Source organism: Lactuca sativa, chromosome 9 (assembly GCF_002870075.4).
Source record: "Lactuca sativa cultivar Salinas chromosome 9, Lsat_Salinas_v11, whole genome shotgun sequence".
Classification (NCBI taxonomy): Eukaryota; Viridiplantae; Streptophyta; class Magnoliopsida; order Asterales; family Asteraceae; genus Lactuca; species Lactuca sativa.
Window position 1 is genome coordinate 32,619,576 of NC_056631.2, and position 17,176 is coordinate 32,636,751.

A 17,176-nucleotide genomic window follows, 5' to 3' on the forward strand; every position below is an offset into this window, starting at 1 on the left:
CTCTCTGACTGCGCGTTCTTTTCTGTGGAAAGTGGAAACCCTTGCTGTCGCTCTCTCATACAGCCATGAATATCACCTCTCTTCGGCTAGATACAAACCCTATCACTGCTCCGCGGAGGGCCTTCAATGGCGCTGGTGGAAGCTGTCTCAACACGCTACCTCGGCGCATTGCTGTTCTCAACCACCATCAGTGGAGGAAATCCGGTCCGATTTCGTGTTCAGCATCTCCGCCAGTCGCTGTGGAAGAACAAACTAGCAACAATTCGAGTCGAATCGAAGCTCTGAGTCAGGTATCCGGAGTGTTGGGTTGTCAGTGGGGCGATGAAGGCAAGGGAAAACTAGTTGACATCTTAGCGAAGCATTTCGACGTTGTCGCTCGGTGTCAGGTTAGTCCTTCCTATCACTCTCAGTGCTACATTTAGGTTTTTTTCAATGTCTATCAGTTTTAACAGTGAAATTTACGGATGCCATTCCATGATCTTTACACGATTATTGCTTGATTTCATTTTAAACCTAGTTTCCTTGTTTCAAGTGTACATAACATCTTCACATTAATCCCACGAGTTCCGAAATAAGATGTCTATTTTAACTCCAGGGCGGAGCAAATGCTGGGCACACCATCTACAATTCTGAAGGCAAGAAGTTTGCACTTCATCTTGTTCCCTCAGGGATTCTCAATGAAGAAACCATGTGTGTTGTTGGAAATGGAGTTGTAGTCCATCTTCCTGGATTCTTCAAAGAAATTGATGGCCTTGAATCCAATGGGATCTCCTGCAAAGGAAGGATTCTGGTATCTGATCGTGCTCACTTGCTATTTGATTTCCATCAAGAGGTAGATGGGCTTAGAGAAGCTGAATTAGCCAAGTCCTTTATTGGCACTACCAAAAGAGGAATCGGACCTTGTTACTCAAGCAAAGTCATTCGAAATGGTATAAGAGTAAGCGACCTAAGGCGAATGGATACTTTCCCTCAAAAGCTCGATCTTTTGTTATCAGATGCAGCTTCAAGATTCAAGGATTTTAAATACACCCCTGATATGCTTCGGGAAGAAGTTGAAAGGTACAAAAAGTTTGCTGAGAGATTGGAACCATTCATCTGTGATACAGTCCATTTCATGAATGAATCTATATCACAGAAGAAGAAGATCTTGGTGGAAGGTGGTCAAGCTACCATGTTGGATATTGATTTTGGGACATACCCTTTTGTAACCTCTTCTAGCCCTTCAGCTGGTGGAATATGCACTGGCTTAGGGATTGCTCCTAGAGCCCTTGGGGATATCATTGGAGTGGTAAATTTACCTCTTTTCATTTTACTGCAGCATTGTGCTTTGAAAACTCTACCCAATTATTGATTTTTTGATACAGGTAAAGGCATACACAACTAGAGTGGGGTCCGGTCCATTTCCAACCGAATTATTAGACAAAGCGGGCGACCTTCTCCGGTTTTCCGGGCAGGAATTTGGCACAACCACGGGTCGTCCACGTAGATGTGGTTGGCTTGATATTGTTGCTCTTAAATATGTTTGTCAAATAAATGGATTTTCTTCTTTAAATCTCACAAAACTTGATGTTTTATCTGATCTTCCCGAAATCCAATTGGGTGTTTCTTACAAAAATCCCGATAATACCCCCATCAATTCATTCCCTGCTGACTTATACGTCCTCGAACAGTCAAAGGCAAGTTTTGATTCTTATAATTTTCTTTACACGTGTTGTGGAATTAATTATAAGTTATAACAACTGATTTCGTGTGTGTGTGTGTGTTTTTAGGTGGAGTATGAAACGATGCCAGGGTGGCAGACTGATATTTCATCTATAAGAAACTACTCTGATTTGCCAAAGACCGCGCGTCAGTATGTTGAAAGAATAGAAGAGCTGGTTGGTGTGCCTATTCATTACATCGGTGTGGGGCCCGGACGTGATGCTCTTATATACAAGTGAGCAAGCAGGATTTATAAGATTAATAAGTTGTTTGTTTGGTTTTGTATTGTTTGATGTATTTATTCTCCCTTGAGAGATGTATCAAGAGTTATGGGATGCTACATTTGTGCTCAAATAGGGCATGGCAAAACATATGTTGTATTACATCTCACGTGCATTGGATTGAGAACAAGAGTTTTGTTAACATGGTATAATTGCAATTTTTTGGGACATGGACTCGTTCTTGATCTCTTGTGTGCAAAAGACGTGAATACCCTTATCCTCTAGAAGGATAACACAAGAAAGTTTGTGTAGTTGTATCGAGTTTCAAGCTGTGTGGATTTGGATTGTTCTGATGGTTGGGGGATACGTTCAAAGGAAGCAAATCAATTCAGGCTTTTATCCAATGAAAAACTTGTAAACTTATTTGAGGAAACGACTAGGAAAGGTTTGCAAGGAAATTACAAGTTGGAGGACCAAAAATGCAAATTAAATAATTGCTGATAATGTTAAAATGATAGCAAAACCTGAAGGGAGTATTTTGTTAAGACAAAATTGCAAAAATGGTCCTGTGGTATGTATTTTTTTGGGGTTTTAGTCTAAACAGTGACTTTTTTGGATTGATGGTTCTTTTGAGGTAGTTTGTATGTGAAAATAGTCCCTCCGAAAATTGAAATGATTATAATACCCTTGGGGTATTTATTTTTCATTTTTCTTTCATTTTTTGAAATTAAATATTTATTTATTTATTTTAACAATTAAAAAATAATGGAGGACCTCTCTCTCTCTCTCTCTCTCTCTCTCTCTCTCTCTCTCTCTCTCTCTCTCTCAAGCAAACACACACTCCAGATCATCGACATTCATCATCTTCCTCTTGCCGGTAGATGGACTCAGATCGACTTCCACCTTTACCCACAAACTTGGATAACAGATGAGAGAACTTCTTGCTCTGTTCGATGTGGGTCACAAAGACCTGCATTTGCTGTCGTATTGAACTCAAATCCAAGATAGAAAAGCTCATCTTCTAGTGCCTTCTGCTCCTATTTTAACCCCACAATCTCCTGCTCCTATTTTAACCCCACAATCTCCAGATCTTCTTCTTCCTCTTCATCATCTCTTCGCATATTCCCTGGATATTTCCCCCATACTACTATTCATTTGCCTCATAAACATCGATCACAAACCACTCATTCGCAAACTCCTATCGATCCGGATCCACTTTTCTGAATCCCTACATAAACATCAACCACCAGATTAGATCATCTAAGGAAGAATCGTTGAAGTCGATACCTTTTCAGATGAACGAGAGATAGAGAAGATGAAGAATGTGGATTTCGTTTTTGGTGGGGATTTGGCGATGGCTGATCGAAAGAAAAAGAGGCACGAAATCGATAGCAAACAAGCAACCCTCTTCAATGATTGATTGGTTTGAGGAAGGAGATGAGCGATGCAGAAAGGCTGCTCGCGCAGTTCCTAATCCATTGTTTCTTCTGCCTCGGAAGTGATATGCGAGGGTGAAGGGTTAGACGGGGGCTGCAGCGGATCTCGGTGGTGTTTACTCAATCGAAAGAAGAAGAAAATGGGTCTTCGATTCCTTGACTGACCAAAGGGAAGAAGATGAGCAGAAGCAACCATTTCAAAAAGATGGATCAATAAGCAGAGGTAGAGATGTATAGCTGATCTCTGGGGAGTCCTCGTGATTTCCTTTCTTGTCTTCAGCAGTAGAACACAAAGAAAGAGTTGGTGTTCGTCAGGAAGAAGGGGAAAAACGAGAGAGAGAGAGAGAGAGAAAGAAAGAGAGAGGTGGGTCCCATTCTTGATTTGATTTAATATTTATAATTAAATAAAAGAAAAAAATATTTAAGTAAATGGAAAAAAAAATAAAAGGGCAATATAGTCTTTTCAAGATTATCTGGGACCAATTCTACAATGAAAATAGTCCAAAAGGACCATCAATCCAAAAAAGTCACTGTTTGGACTAAAACCCCAAAAAATTGCATACCACAGGGACCATTTTTACAATTTTGTCTTTTGTTAATAAATTGTTGACAAAACTGTAAGATTCGTCCCTGTGGTATTCAAAAAACTTTGGATAGGGTCCAAAAAGTTTTCAACTTGCACCGAAGGTCCAAAATCAAGGTTTTTTCTGGGTTTTTGGTCCTGATACACTTGAAAAGTCGATTTTACCCTTTTCATTTCTTTTTTCTATTTTCTTTATTTATTTTGGTATTTAAATAATTAAAAATAAAAAATAAAATCTCACCTACCCTCTCTCTCTCTCCAAACAATTTTATGTGTGTTCTTCACCTATGATGGTGCCAGCATCCAGGAATTGCTCGATTCCAGCCATAATACATGTCCCGCCACCATGCAAGTCCTTCGATCCACCGATATCGTCCCAAACCTCACACTTCACCGTCTCATTTGTGTATGGTCTGATTCTTATCTCCTCAGTGTAGCATCACACGCCTCATTCAACAACCATCTCGTCTTCGATTCCTTAAAGAAATTGAGAAGTAAGGAACATACACAACCACAACTCCTGTTGTTAGGTACGCTATCAAGTATTGTTAGTTTTGCGAATTGTCGATTGAAAATAGAGAATCATTGGTGAAATTGGTCCCTCATTCTCTCTCTCTCCACATATTTCTAGTCAAACTCTCACCCCTTTCTTCTTAAGAACCCTAAAAAGCAATCTCACGCTTTCTCACAATTAGAGGTTCTAAAATCTGATTCAGCCCAAAATCAGTTATAGGGACATGAGCGGAAGACCTATCGATGGTTCATTTGTTGTTGAATTTGGTTGTGGAAAGAGATTGACGGAGGGGTATACATTCACTACCAACAGAGGCAGAAATGGGTGATTCAGGGCGTTGGTTTTGCTCTCGAATCCTTATCTGTCGCCACCTCTATTTCTCCTTTCCCATACCCCCTCTGATCATCTCGATGGTTGTCTAATCATCTAGGGAATAATTTAAAAACCCACACGTACACACAAATCAGTACCTGATATCTTCATCTGGTGTTTAAGATCAAGTTTGCGCAACAGTTACAGATAAGAAATCGCTTCAGATCAAGTTTAGGTTTGGATTTCATAACAGAAATTGATTCAAGTGGTGGTGAAGGGAATTCATCAGATCTGAAAGAAATGATTTCTGGGTTCGTGAATGTGATGCTCTTGTTCTTGAACTCAGGAAAAAACAAAAGAGTGTTCTTGAGATTCATATTCATATTTGTGTGTGAGAGAGAGAGATAAAGAGATTTTATTTTTGATTTTTAATTATTTAAATACCAAAATAAATAAATAAAATAGAAAAAAGAAATGAAAAGGGTAAAATTGACTTTTCAAGTGTATCAAGGACCAAAAACCCAGAAAAACCTTGATTTTGGACATTCGGTGCAAGTTGGAAACTTTTTGGACCCTATCTAAAGTTTTTTGAATACCACAGGGACCAATCTTACAGTTTTGTCTAAATTGTTTATATATTCAAATTAAAAAAAAAAATTACGGGATTGATTCTTGAAGTTTACAGAAAGTGGTGTGGTCAGTTTTTAACTTCTAATTTTTTTTATTTTTTTTTATTTTTATGCAGCAAGTTTTTTATTTTTAGGTAAATTACAAGGATGGTCCTTGTGGTTCAGGGTAATCTGCATGTTTGGTCCTTAAAAACTTTTTTTTTAACTCGGACTGTCCTTATAGTTTGGTTTTATTTCGTGTTTAATCCCTCTTACATCTAAAATGACCCTTTTACTCTTTTTTAAATTTACATATTGCTTTTTTTTAATTTAATAATAATCCCGGTTAAAGAAAAGATCCCATGCCGTCTCCACAAGAAACGTTCAATTCGTTCTCTCGCCATCTCTCTCTCATCTCTCATTCTCTCTCTCTTAGTCGTTGTCAGAGAACCAACGGCTTGAGAGCAACTGCACTCTGTCGAAGTCAATCACCATCGTCACTCTGCCACACACCCTATATGAAACCTTGATCTGTCATCCTCCACTATCTGAATCAACCCTACCCTATTCAATCTTAAGGTGGCTGTCTCTTGTTCCTCTTTATGCATCGTAAGATGGGTTAGTGGTACATGAGAAAGAAAATTATTGACAGAGAATCAAAAATCGATTAGGGAAAGGGAGGTTGACTCCTAAGCAAAATTTCTTTGAATCGGGTTTGATCTAAATGTTTGGTTTAAAAATCAAATTGAGGCAAAATTTCTTTGAATCGGGTTTGTATGCCTTCTATTTCTTAGGGTGTGGGTAAAACAACCTTACTCGTTAGGGTTTAATTTGGAGAATCTCAGAAGTTTTAATCCCAATTTGGTTTCCGACTTTTTATGACATAATTCACCATTTTGGCATGACAATGCATTTACATTTTCTTCAGCATGTTGTAGATAATATTTTGAGGTGGAAAGAACAGATTTAGTATTAGATAAAACAAGATTCGAGTAACTGATTGAAGGGTTTTGTCTGCGAATATCTTTTCACCCGAATCTACCAATTCTTTCTAGTGCCAGTGCACTATAATTAACATGTTCTTCACTATCATTCAATCATCGAAAGGCTTTGTTTGAATCGAAGGGTTTCAAAATGTTTTCTAAGTTCATCATGACGAATGAGTTGGAGCGGGGAAGGCGACAGTCTTGTCGGAGAAGGAAGGGTGCAGGTGGGTGGGGTGGTAATGGGACCATTAACTTTAAATATTAATGAAAAAAGAAAAATAAATCATTAAATCATTTTAAAAAAAAAGTAATATATAAATTAAAAGGACAAAAGAGTCATTTCAGGTGTGGTAGAGACTAAACACGAAATAAAACTAAACCATAGAGATGATCCGAGTAACAAAAAATATTAAGGACTAAACACGTAGATTACCCAAAAACATAGGGACCATTTGTGTAACGTCCCAAAAATATGAGCCAAAAATTACATTTTTAAAACATACACTTTGCAAAACATTAGAAATAAAACATTCATGAATCATATCATTTCATAAAAGATGTTACGTGTTTGGAAACCATTTTATAAAACATAATACTGTCAGAGTGCAAATCCCCAGGAAGATCTCATAGTGTGAAATACAAAACGTGTGTGTGATGTGCCGTTACCGTGCCGGCTCCTTCCCCTTCGAAGAAGAGGTACCTGAAACCAAAACTGAAAACTGTAAGCACGAAGCTTAGTGAGTTCCCCCATCTTACCACATACCATACAATCACATATCATACATACTGTCGGGCAATTCTGGGGTGCCCGACCTACCCGGTACGACCATTCTGGGGTGTCGACCTACCCGTGTCAAGCCGTTCTGGGGTGCTGACTACCCATGTCAAGCTATTCTGGGATGCTGACTAACCATCGGTCATAACAACCGATTCTCGGGGACTATTTCACCCCTACTGCTACTATTACATATATCATAACATAACATATTACCAGTCATATCTGGGGTGTCCGGTCTACCCTTCGGTCCTAACGACCGAACTTGGGGACTATTCCCCTCTTACTACCACTATCACATATAACATACCAAGCCAGCATATAAACATATCATCACATACTGTCAGGCATATCTGGGGTGTCTGACCTACCCTTCGGTCCTAACAACTGAACTCTACTACTATCACATATACATATCATGCCAGCATATAACACATCAGGTAGTAGCAAACCTAGATGATATCACAAAGAAAATCATCCAACATACAACTCCTACTGATGGGCCGGCATTGTGGCCGTAGACCCACCGCTACTGGAAGGTAACTCACCTCAAAGTAGCTGCTGATCTGCGTGGGAACTGACTGCCTTCTGCCGCTGCTGCCCCGCGGCAATAATCCCCACAAAACACTCAGTCAAATACTGCTAATCGACCCCAGGGTAAAATGACCATTTACCCCTAACCAAGCCAAGAGTCAAAGTCAAAGTCAAAGTCAACTTCCAGTTGACCCGACTCGCTGAGTTGGCCTGCCAACTCGCCGAGTCCCTATCCCTTTGTCTGACCATAGCGCCGTCTCTACTCGTCGATTTTGGCATCGAATCGACGAGTTTTCCTTCTAAACTGATGTCCAAACGTCCTTCATCCTACTGGCCGAGTTGTATGAACAACTCATCTAGTTCGTCTTCATCCAAAGAACACTCTATGCTGAGACTCGCCGAGTTGTATGAACAACTCGCCGAGTCTGTTCTTGAGGCAAGAAGATTGCCTTGGACTCGCCGAGTCAAGGCATTGACTCGCCGAGTTTCTTCATGGGTGAGTCTGGCTTCCGACTCACTGAGTCACACCCCATGACTCACTACTCCACTCCGCAAACACAAAAAGGGGGAGAACTCGGGGACTCGCGACTCGACTCACCGAGTCTTTCGCATGCAAACACTATATACTCGATTTTGCTCGAATGCAGCTCATGCCATACATAGATCTGGGTTTCTAGGGCCTGCTTAACACGTAAAGTTTCCAACTTTACGTGTAAATAAACACCAATGAAGGGTTTAAGGCTCAAAATGCACTAAAAGAGTAGATCTAGGGTTTTCATGCAATATGGCTCCGTAAAGGCAGTAGATTTGAGCTCCTGGAGCTCAATCATGCCTAGATCTAAGAGTTAATCAAATTATTACAAACCCTAATTCGTGATCAAGCTTGGAAATGGCTCAAGGAGGACTTTAATGGATCTATAAGGGACTATAAGCATGAAAACAGGGGGAAACTGAGTTATACCTCAAGGAAATCACTGAGATAACACAAGGATGTCTGGCCTCCTTCTTCTCTTCTTGATCTACTCTTCTTTCTTTTCAAAATCTTCAAGAAATACACCAAAGCACTTCAATCTCACAAGGAATAAGGGTTTGAACGATGTTGGGAGCTCTGAGGGTGAAGGGGGCGAGGTTGGGGTGCATAAGGTTGGTTTAAATAGGGTGCAAACCCTTGAAATTTACGGTTTCATCAAACAGCAGGGACTCACCGAGTCGCCAACTTAAACGTGCTCCCAAACCCGTCTCCACTCGGCGAGTCGGGCCTACAACTCGCCGAGTCCAAGGCTATAAATGTAAAATACTTAGATAAATTTTTACGTACCAGGAACCAGGTGCTACAATTTGTGTAATTGATAGGTGCATTTTATGTAGCTATTTTGCATGTTATTTCTATCTTCTCATAGCATTCTACTTCACAATTCTTGCATTTAGTTAATTATTTAGGCAATTTCATAGTTCATTAAGAATTCCTGGTACTTCACCATTTTTTATTTATTTTCCAGGCATTATGGAGCATGGAACGTGGAGCTTGGATGCTTGGAGCTTAATTTGGAGCATGAGGAGAAGATGAATCGGTTATTCCATTGCAGAAAACATGAAGATGGAATCCGAGTCATTGTGCATTATCATCATAGCAAAGGACTACATTTGAAACGCAGTTCTTGTCGTATCGACACGGGTCTTGTTTGTCCTTTATCATCTCATAGTTGAGCAACATGACTCATAGTGAAGTTTGACTGAAGCTAGAGCCAACATTGAAGACTTATTTGTGTTTTAGCAAAAAGTGTGGGCCATGCCAAAAACACATGGGCAAAAGGCATGGCCATGCCAAAAACACATGGCCTCATGGCATGCACGTGAACATTAATTAAAATAGGAGGAGACGTCATTTTTGAGAGAGAGAACGGTTTTTGGGAGCAGTTTGGGCGATTCTAGGAGAATTCTTGGAGCTTTTGAGAAGACCAAATCATTGCAAACATTTTTAATTTCATTTTAGTAAGCATTAAACATTTCAATTCCATCTTTATTCTTTTTGATTTGTTCTTAGCCATGTGTGGCTAAGAAACCCTATTTTTTAGTTCTTGTTCAAAACATGTTGATTGCTTGACTTGAAGCATATGATTTGATGTTCGATTTATGATTCGATCTATTCTAGTGATTATGTTTTTGTTTAAACTAGAATCCTTGAATTTGATTTGTGTTTGATTGGCCACTTTCATGAATTGAATTTTTGTGCAGTTAATTAACTTTTAGGGCACCTAATCGTTCTATTGAGTTAATAATTGGTAACAAGCAATAAGTTTTCTTATTGTAAAACATATATCACATGTTTTCACACTTCCGAGCGTATGAGAAATGAAGAGGCCTTTAGATCAATCGAAATATCAAACAGTGACTATGAATAAGAACAAGAGAAATTCACGAAGAAAAACTTTCACTAAGAAAGATAATCTCACAAAGTGATTATCGTGTGCACAAAGCGACAATTAGGGTTTGTGAAAAGCGTTTTTAATTCACAAACCTATACAGAATAATATATACTGCTATTCTAGACGATCCCTACAATTCAGGGATACGCCAGCTAATAAATCAAGATAACTAAGGAAACAGGATAAATACAAGATTTGTTACAAAGCACTGAATAAACTAAACTATTACAAACTGAACTGCTGACGAGCTGGCGCTGATGCTGAGATATGTGCTGACGCTGAATCTGTTTTAAACATTATCATATTTCAAGGCTTGACCTTTCAATCTCCCCCAATATGATGATGTTCAAAACAAACTAAATTAAGACACCCCTGGAAAGGAATGCTTCATACTCAGCTTCAGCTTCAATTTTAACTGGCCAGTAAGGACTGTCCAGCAATTCCTGTCTTCTGTTCAGCAGCTCCATGGCGATAAGAATGTGAAATTCTCCGGATAGATCTTGATGACTCATGCACATTTGCCTTAAGCCAACAAGGTGAGTGGTTGGAGCTTTTGGAATCTCAGAAGTGCGCTGAAAACACATTCTCCTGTTTTTATCAAGGTAGAACATCCCGTGTTCAGGAGCTGAGATGAATTGATGCTGAATCGGATCAACACCGAGAGGAAGAGAATTATTAATCACTTCAGCACCGAAGTCTAGAACCAATACATCTTCACCATCAACATGAAACTTGGTCCTTCGAGATCTAGAAACTGACGACCTTTGGCCTTGATGCTGAGGTCGTTCTTTGGGAACAAGATCCAAATGCTGAACCTTCTTGATCAGTAGATGAAGAGCACAAGTCAGTTCGGAAGAATGAGTTGAGGTTTGCTTGGATGCCAGATCAAGCAGTTCCATCCATTCCGAAAACCCATATCTGATCAGCTCTCTTTTGACAACCTCAGTATATGAATGCTGAGGACCTTGACGAGTAATCAACAACGAAAGGATTTTCTCGTTTCGAGGTTTGGAAGCTTTGACCTTGATGATCTTGTCACCACACATTCGCCGATTGAAAACATCTTCAAATCTCTTTCGATCAATCCGGTCAAGAACACTGTCAGCCTTAGGCTTACTAGAGCCAGTAGGAGGTTGAGAAGACTGAGCCTTGGACTGAAATTCCAGGAACTTCTGCATCTGAGCTTCAAACGATCCCTTGGCCTGAAGTTTGTGTTGAATAAGGGATTCATCAGCTTGAGCAATGTTCTTTAGAAGCTGAGCTCGATTGGCTTCATCAAGAATTTGCTTGACTTGGTCAGGGGACATGTTCCATTCAATGGCAAGGTTTGAAATACTGACAATGGACTTGGGTTTCTTCACAGACGAAGAATTATCAGTTTGAGAATGATCCAAGTCAGTATCTACTGCCTTCCGCTTTCGAGACAGCAGATGAGATTCTTCACTTGCAACGTCTGAATCCTCTCCTTGGACCAGAATGATGGGATCATCAATATCATCAGCTAGTATTGGATGAGATTCTTCAAGGTCATCTGAGCTTTCTTGCTGAACTGGAATGAGAGGATCAATGAAGTTCATGTCAAGAATTTGACATTCGTCATCAGGTTCATCATGCTCACTGTCTTCAAACAATTTTTCAGTAGCTTCTGGACTATTATGCCCCGCAGAATCAGATTCACGAACTGGGTTGGGAGATACATGCTGAATGATAGTGTTGTCAGCATCAGGTTCTGTGTCTTTCTCATTTGGTTCACCATCAGCATGAGCATTTGGTTCACCATCAGCATGATCATCAGCATCAGCATCATCATCAGTATCTCCCCCTTTTTTAACATCATCAAAGTTGGGACTAGCGGGAGGAGTAAGTAGGAGAACCTCCTTGATTTGTTGAACATCAGCCTCAATGCGAAGCAGACGCTGACTCATGTCCCGAGTCAGTGACAGCAGTTCAGAAAATGCTGAAGCGGGAATTTGAACCATTGAGGTACCTGGGACAATTGGAGAGCTAGGAGGCATCCTTGGAGAGAAATGGTGAGCTGCTGGTGACGGATGCTCCCCCTGAGACTGATGCTCCCCCTGTGAGGGATGCTCCCCCTGAGATGGATGCTCCCCCTGAGGCATCGAATCCTGTGGTGCTGAGAAGGCTTTACCAGAGTCCGAGATGATGTGATGAGACAGTTGAGGGGAGAAATGATCGCCATCAAGATGCTCCACCTCTTGATCAACATGATCCATATGATTACCATCAGCACCTCCTTCATCAGTGTCAGCGGTGAGAGAAGGCACAGTGTATGGATTGACAATCCATTCTCTCATCCGATCGGAGATTCCAATGTCGGTATCTAAAGGATCATCCTGATACATACGAACTGACATTCGAGGACATTGGATTGGATTCCCAGAGTGAGAAAAGTAGTCAGCAGCGAAGAACTTGTCGAATACCAGGGCAATCCAGCGTGGAAAGGGAACATGATCAGCACGCACATTTGCACGTAGAAGCTGAACAAGCTGATCAAAGAAAAGTGCCCCATAATCCAGCCTTTTGTTGAGAAGAAGGGAGCAGACAGCTTGTTGCTCATAATTGCTCAGTTGGTCACCACTACGAGACTTGTGACCCACACACTTGCATAGAGCTCCAGTGAAAAACTTCCAGCCTGGGGTCATGCACTGACGCAAAATAAGAGCTGATCAAGTACCAGCCTTTGAGTGATCATAGCCCAGTTGATCAAACATGCGTTTACATCTTTCAATAGATGGAGGTTCAGAGAAGGGTTCGAAAATTGGTAACCTTAAAGCAGCACTGAGAAGTTCTGCGGTGATGAAGACGGAGTGTCTTCCATGGCCAATGGTTCCGGTGATGGCGTTGTTTTCTTCATTAACGGTTGCAGTGTAGTAGAACTCACATACTTGTTCTGGGAAGAACTCGGATGGTACATCGCTGATTGCATATCGAAGGCGACAAGAAGCCAAGAAATTTACGAAATCATCGAGTCCAAGACCTCGATGAACCTCTGGAATGTCTGGGTTGAAGACTACATTGGTGGCCTTGATGTGAATGGGAAGAGGAGGAGAGTTTGGGGCAGGAAAGACCCTTCGAGAAGTTGAGGAGTATGTGAACAGAGATGCCGCCATTGGAGAGTATTTGAGAATTCTGGGGTTTCTTAGAGAAGTTCAAGGTTTTTGGAAGGAAAAATTAAACCAAGGGAGAAAGAGGTTTAAATATGGAAAAAAAAGGTTTTTAAAAGGTAATGATTATCTTCTGATCTGCTTGATTATCGTCATTAAGGATAACGGCACATCGTAACAACCTGTCAGAGTAGAATATAGCCGTTGGATAAAAGAGCCGTTGACTGAATGTGAAGCGTCAATCAGTGTTTGCGGAAGCGCTGAGCTCAGTGTCACAAAAGTTACATGCTGAAGATATTTCTCCGTCAATTCAAGGTACAGCTTGCTTATTCAGGGCTAGCAAGGAGAGTGGTGCGTGTGATAGATACTAGTTACATTATCTAACCATCGGCACTGAGTTTTGTGACTTCATCAGTGAGTGGTGTATCTTACTGAATCATTAGACACTGAATAAGAGGAGGGTAAAGAATGGATTTTTGCGTGTGATAAACCTTGGTGTTTTGGTCTAACCATTGGCAAAGATTTTTAGACTCTCATCAGCGTGTGTTTTTGCACACTGAATCACAGAATCAGTGTAAGATTGGTAAGAAGGGATAGTTGCGTGTGATAGATCTTGGTGTTTTGATCTAACCATCGGCAAAGATTTTAGATTCTCATTAGTGTGTGTTTTGGCACACTGAATCACAGAGTCAGTGTAAGATTGGTAAGAAGGGGTAGTTGCGTGTGATAGATCTTGGTGTTTTGATCTAACCATCAGCAAAGAGTTTCAAGTCGTTATCAGTGTATGGTTTAATACAGTGAATCATTCAACTTTTATTTATAAGATTTGAGGAAGAGATAGAGATAAGAAATCAAACCAAAGTGCTCAGTAGCAAATATCATCAGTATGTCATCATCAGCACAATGTACATCAGCTTATAAGACAAAATCAAACATTAGTACAATTAATCATCAAAATCAATTACAAGGAAATCATTCCCAGTTCTCCAATAATGTAAGCAGTTGATTGAGAATCCAGTGCCTTGTCACTTGAGAACATGTCAAGAACATATATATCATCTTTTCTACTTGCTGAGAGTACGATGTTCTTGTCAGTGTTTACAACTCTGCCTTCTTTCTTTGTAAAGTGAACTTCATAGTCAGCATCACACAATTGACTGATAGAAATAAGTTTGTGTTTGAGACCCTTAACATATGAAACGTTTTGTAAAACCACGTTATTGCATTTGATGTTTCCATATCCCTTAGTGAACCCCTTTCCATTGTCTTCATAAGTAACTGCAGGACCAGTTTTCTTAACATAATCTTCCAGGAGAGACTTTGATCCTGTCATATGCCTTGAGCAACCACTATCTAAGTACCAAAGATGCTCCTGACCCTGCAGTGCTGAGAAACTAGTTAGAACACACTGACCCATTCGAAGATGGGTCATTCACAAAGTTATTTGATAATAAATTATAACACTCCTTAGGAAGACAATTTAAAGAGTTTGACTTAAGAGTCCATTTTTCATTCCTAACTTTAATATTTTCAGCTCTTGAGGATGATTTATCAAAAGAACATTCACTGATCTTGTGAGAGGAGTCACCACATCTGTAACAAACTCTAGTTCCAAAGTTCTTCTTGGTGAGCAAATTTTTTGATTTAACACATTTTGATATGTAAGATTCACCAATAGAGCTTTGAGTCTTTTTGTTTATCACTGAGTCACGACTGAGTTCAGTGTCAGAATGAATTTGATCAGTATTAGAGGAAGAAATATCAGTATCTGATTTTGACTCATTCACAGATGGATTGCAATCAGGGAAGTGCTTGAGTTGTTCATGAACAGCATGAAACACTCCATTAGAGATAGGAAAAGCAATAATATTCTCAGTTAGAGGGGTTGGTCTAACAAGATGTGTAGGATAAGAGGTAGGATCAATTCCAGTAATTTCAACATTACACTCAGTGATACCATCAGAATTAATAGTACAATATTTGGTGGTTGTCGAGGCTAACACAAATAATAACCCTAAATATTACACACTAAAATAGTGTATAATGGTAAAGGGATCGAATCCACAGTGATTGGTTCAGTTTATAACTCTATGAAAAATCTCTTTGTAAAAATACTTGTAAAATGACAATAAAAATAAAATGGGGGGTTTTGATGTTTTGAAATACTTGAAACAAAATAGAATTAACTATGATTTAAATAGACAAATGCAAAAAAAATAAGAGTTTGATGTAAAATCAATAAGGGAGAGATGGTTGACTTAAAGTTTCCTCGCTTTGACTTTTGATGAACATATCATTAGAATCCAATGGTGCAATACTTTGATTTAAATCATTAATTTGGCTATAGTAATCCAAGGAGCTTGAGATTACCTAGACTTTTCTTAATTGTTGAAATGGCTAGAGAAGCTCATAACAATTTCCTTAGTCAAAGTCACTAATTCCAAATAGCATGTAATTAGTGAAAGTCAACTAGCATTAAGAACCAAAAAGTCACCAAATCCAAGAGGGGTCAAATGCTTTCACCACCATGTTGGAGGAAATGTTTTTATGATTGTGTGAAGCAAAAACAACACAAAAATCATTTGTTGCTTGCTAATTTGAGGATCCTTTACTTAATCAAGAAATTAGCCAACTAATCACCACAAACACATTTAAACTCATGAACTAAAACATACAAGTAGTGATAAGATGTTAAAACACAAAACATTCCCATAAAGATTTAAGAACATGTTCATGGATTTTTCAACATTCAACAAAAGTTCAAAGGATTAACCAAAAGTCAACCAAGATTAGTTTAGCCAAGCATGGCTAAACCCAAAGAAACAAAGTTAGAGAAAATTGTACCAAACATTAAGCAAGAATCAAGAGGTAAAAATATGATGTTCTTCAAGTGTTCTTGGCCTTCAAAAGTCTTCAAAACTCCAGAGAGAATCTCCAAAAATCGGATGTCCAAGAGTCTCCAAAAGATGGGCACCAACCTTCCTCAAATAGCCTTCCAAATGGATTTCCGAAATTGCCCCTGCAGGAGGTTGCGCGACCCACGTGCTGCTGCGCGGGTGGGTTGCGCGAGTGGTCCCTGGATGTAGCATCTTTGAGGTTTGGGCCTCCATAGCTTAGCCCACTTGGTCCAGTTCGAGTCCAATCAGCTCCTAGCCCATTTTTCTTCAAGTTTTCTTCAATTTAAGCCCAATTTGGCTTCTCCAAATGATTCATAGCTCGCAAACTCGCCCGATTAATAATCTATGCATGCTTGAATATACTCCCGCATCTTGCAAATTTAAATGTTTATTTCTCTCCAAGCCTTCAAATAATCATCAAGCTCGCTCCATGCATCATCTCCGCCACCCATCAAGCCTAAGATCCTTGTTTTCCACCAATTCCCATCGCTTTCCATACGTCCCGAACATTCCCGCTCCACTAGTCTCCATGAAATCTGCAATAAAGCTCACAAAACTGGAAAGTACCCGAAATTGGACATAAAATAACAAAAAGGAAAATATGCATGGAAATTATCTAAATTATGAATGAAATATGTTAAAATAAACTATAAAAAGAAGTAAATAAAATGAACTATCAATATTCATCAATTAAACTTTGATTAATAAAAGAGTTACTGACAAACTTATTTTTGAAATTATTTTTCATCTCTTTCATGGAATAGACCTCAGATTCCTTTTCTTGTGAGTTAAAAACCTTTTCAGCTTCTGCAAAATTACCCCCAAGAATTTTTTCACAAGAATGAGGAATTTGAGCTGAAATAATATAATTGGCATTCTTATGATATTTTGCCCAAGTATGGAGCACAGTTTGTTCTTTAATCAAAAGATTTTTAACATCGTCAATTTCAGCAGACAAGGATGAATTTGACAAACTGGTAATTCTAAGATTTTCCTGAGTGGACTCAATAATGCTATTTTTTATGGATATATCAGTTTCAAGAAGATCAATTTGATTT

The 17,176-nt window shown here is 39.4% G+C and overlaps 1 protein-coding gene across 1 annotated transcript; it reads left to right on the forward strand.

Annotated features, from left to right (window-relative positions):
* LOC111878624 (adenylosuccinate synthetase 2, chloroplastic) lies at positions 1 to 2,152 on the forward strand. Its single transcript, XM_023875133.3, has 4 exons — positions 1 to 386; positions 596 to 1,288; positions 1,365 to 1,676; positions 1,770 to 2,152. Exons 1-4 carry the CDS (start codon positions 66 to 68, stop codon positions 1,938 to 1,940), a joined length of 1,497 nt encoding a protein of 498 aa, XP_023730901.1. The 5' UTR covers positions 1 to 65; the 3' UTR covers positions 1,941 to 2,152.
* The last annotated feature ends 15,024 nt before the right edge of the window (positions 2,153 to 17,176 follow it).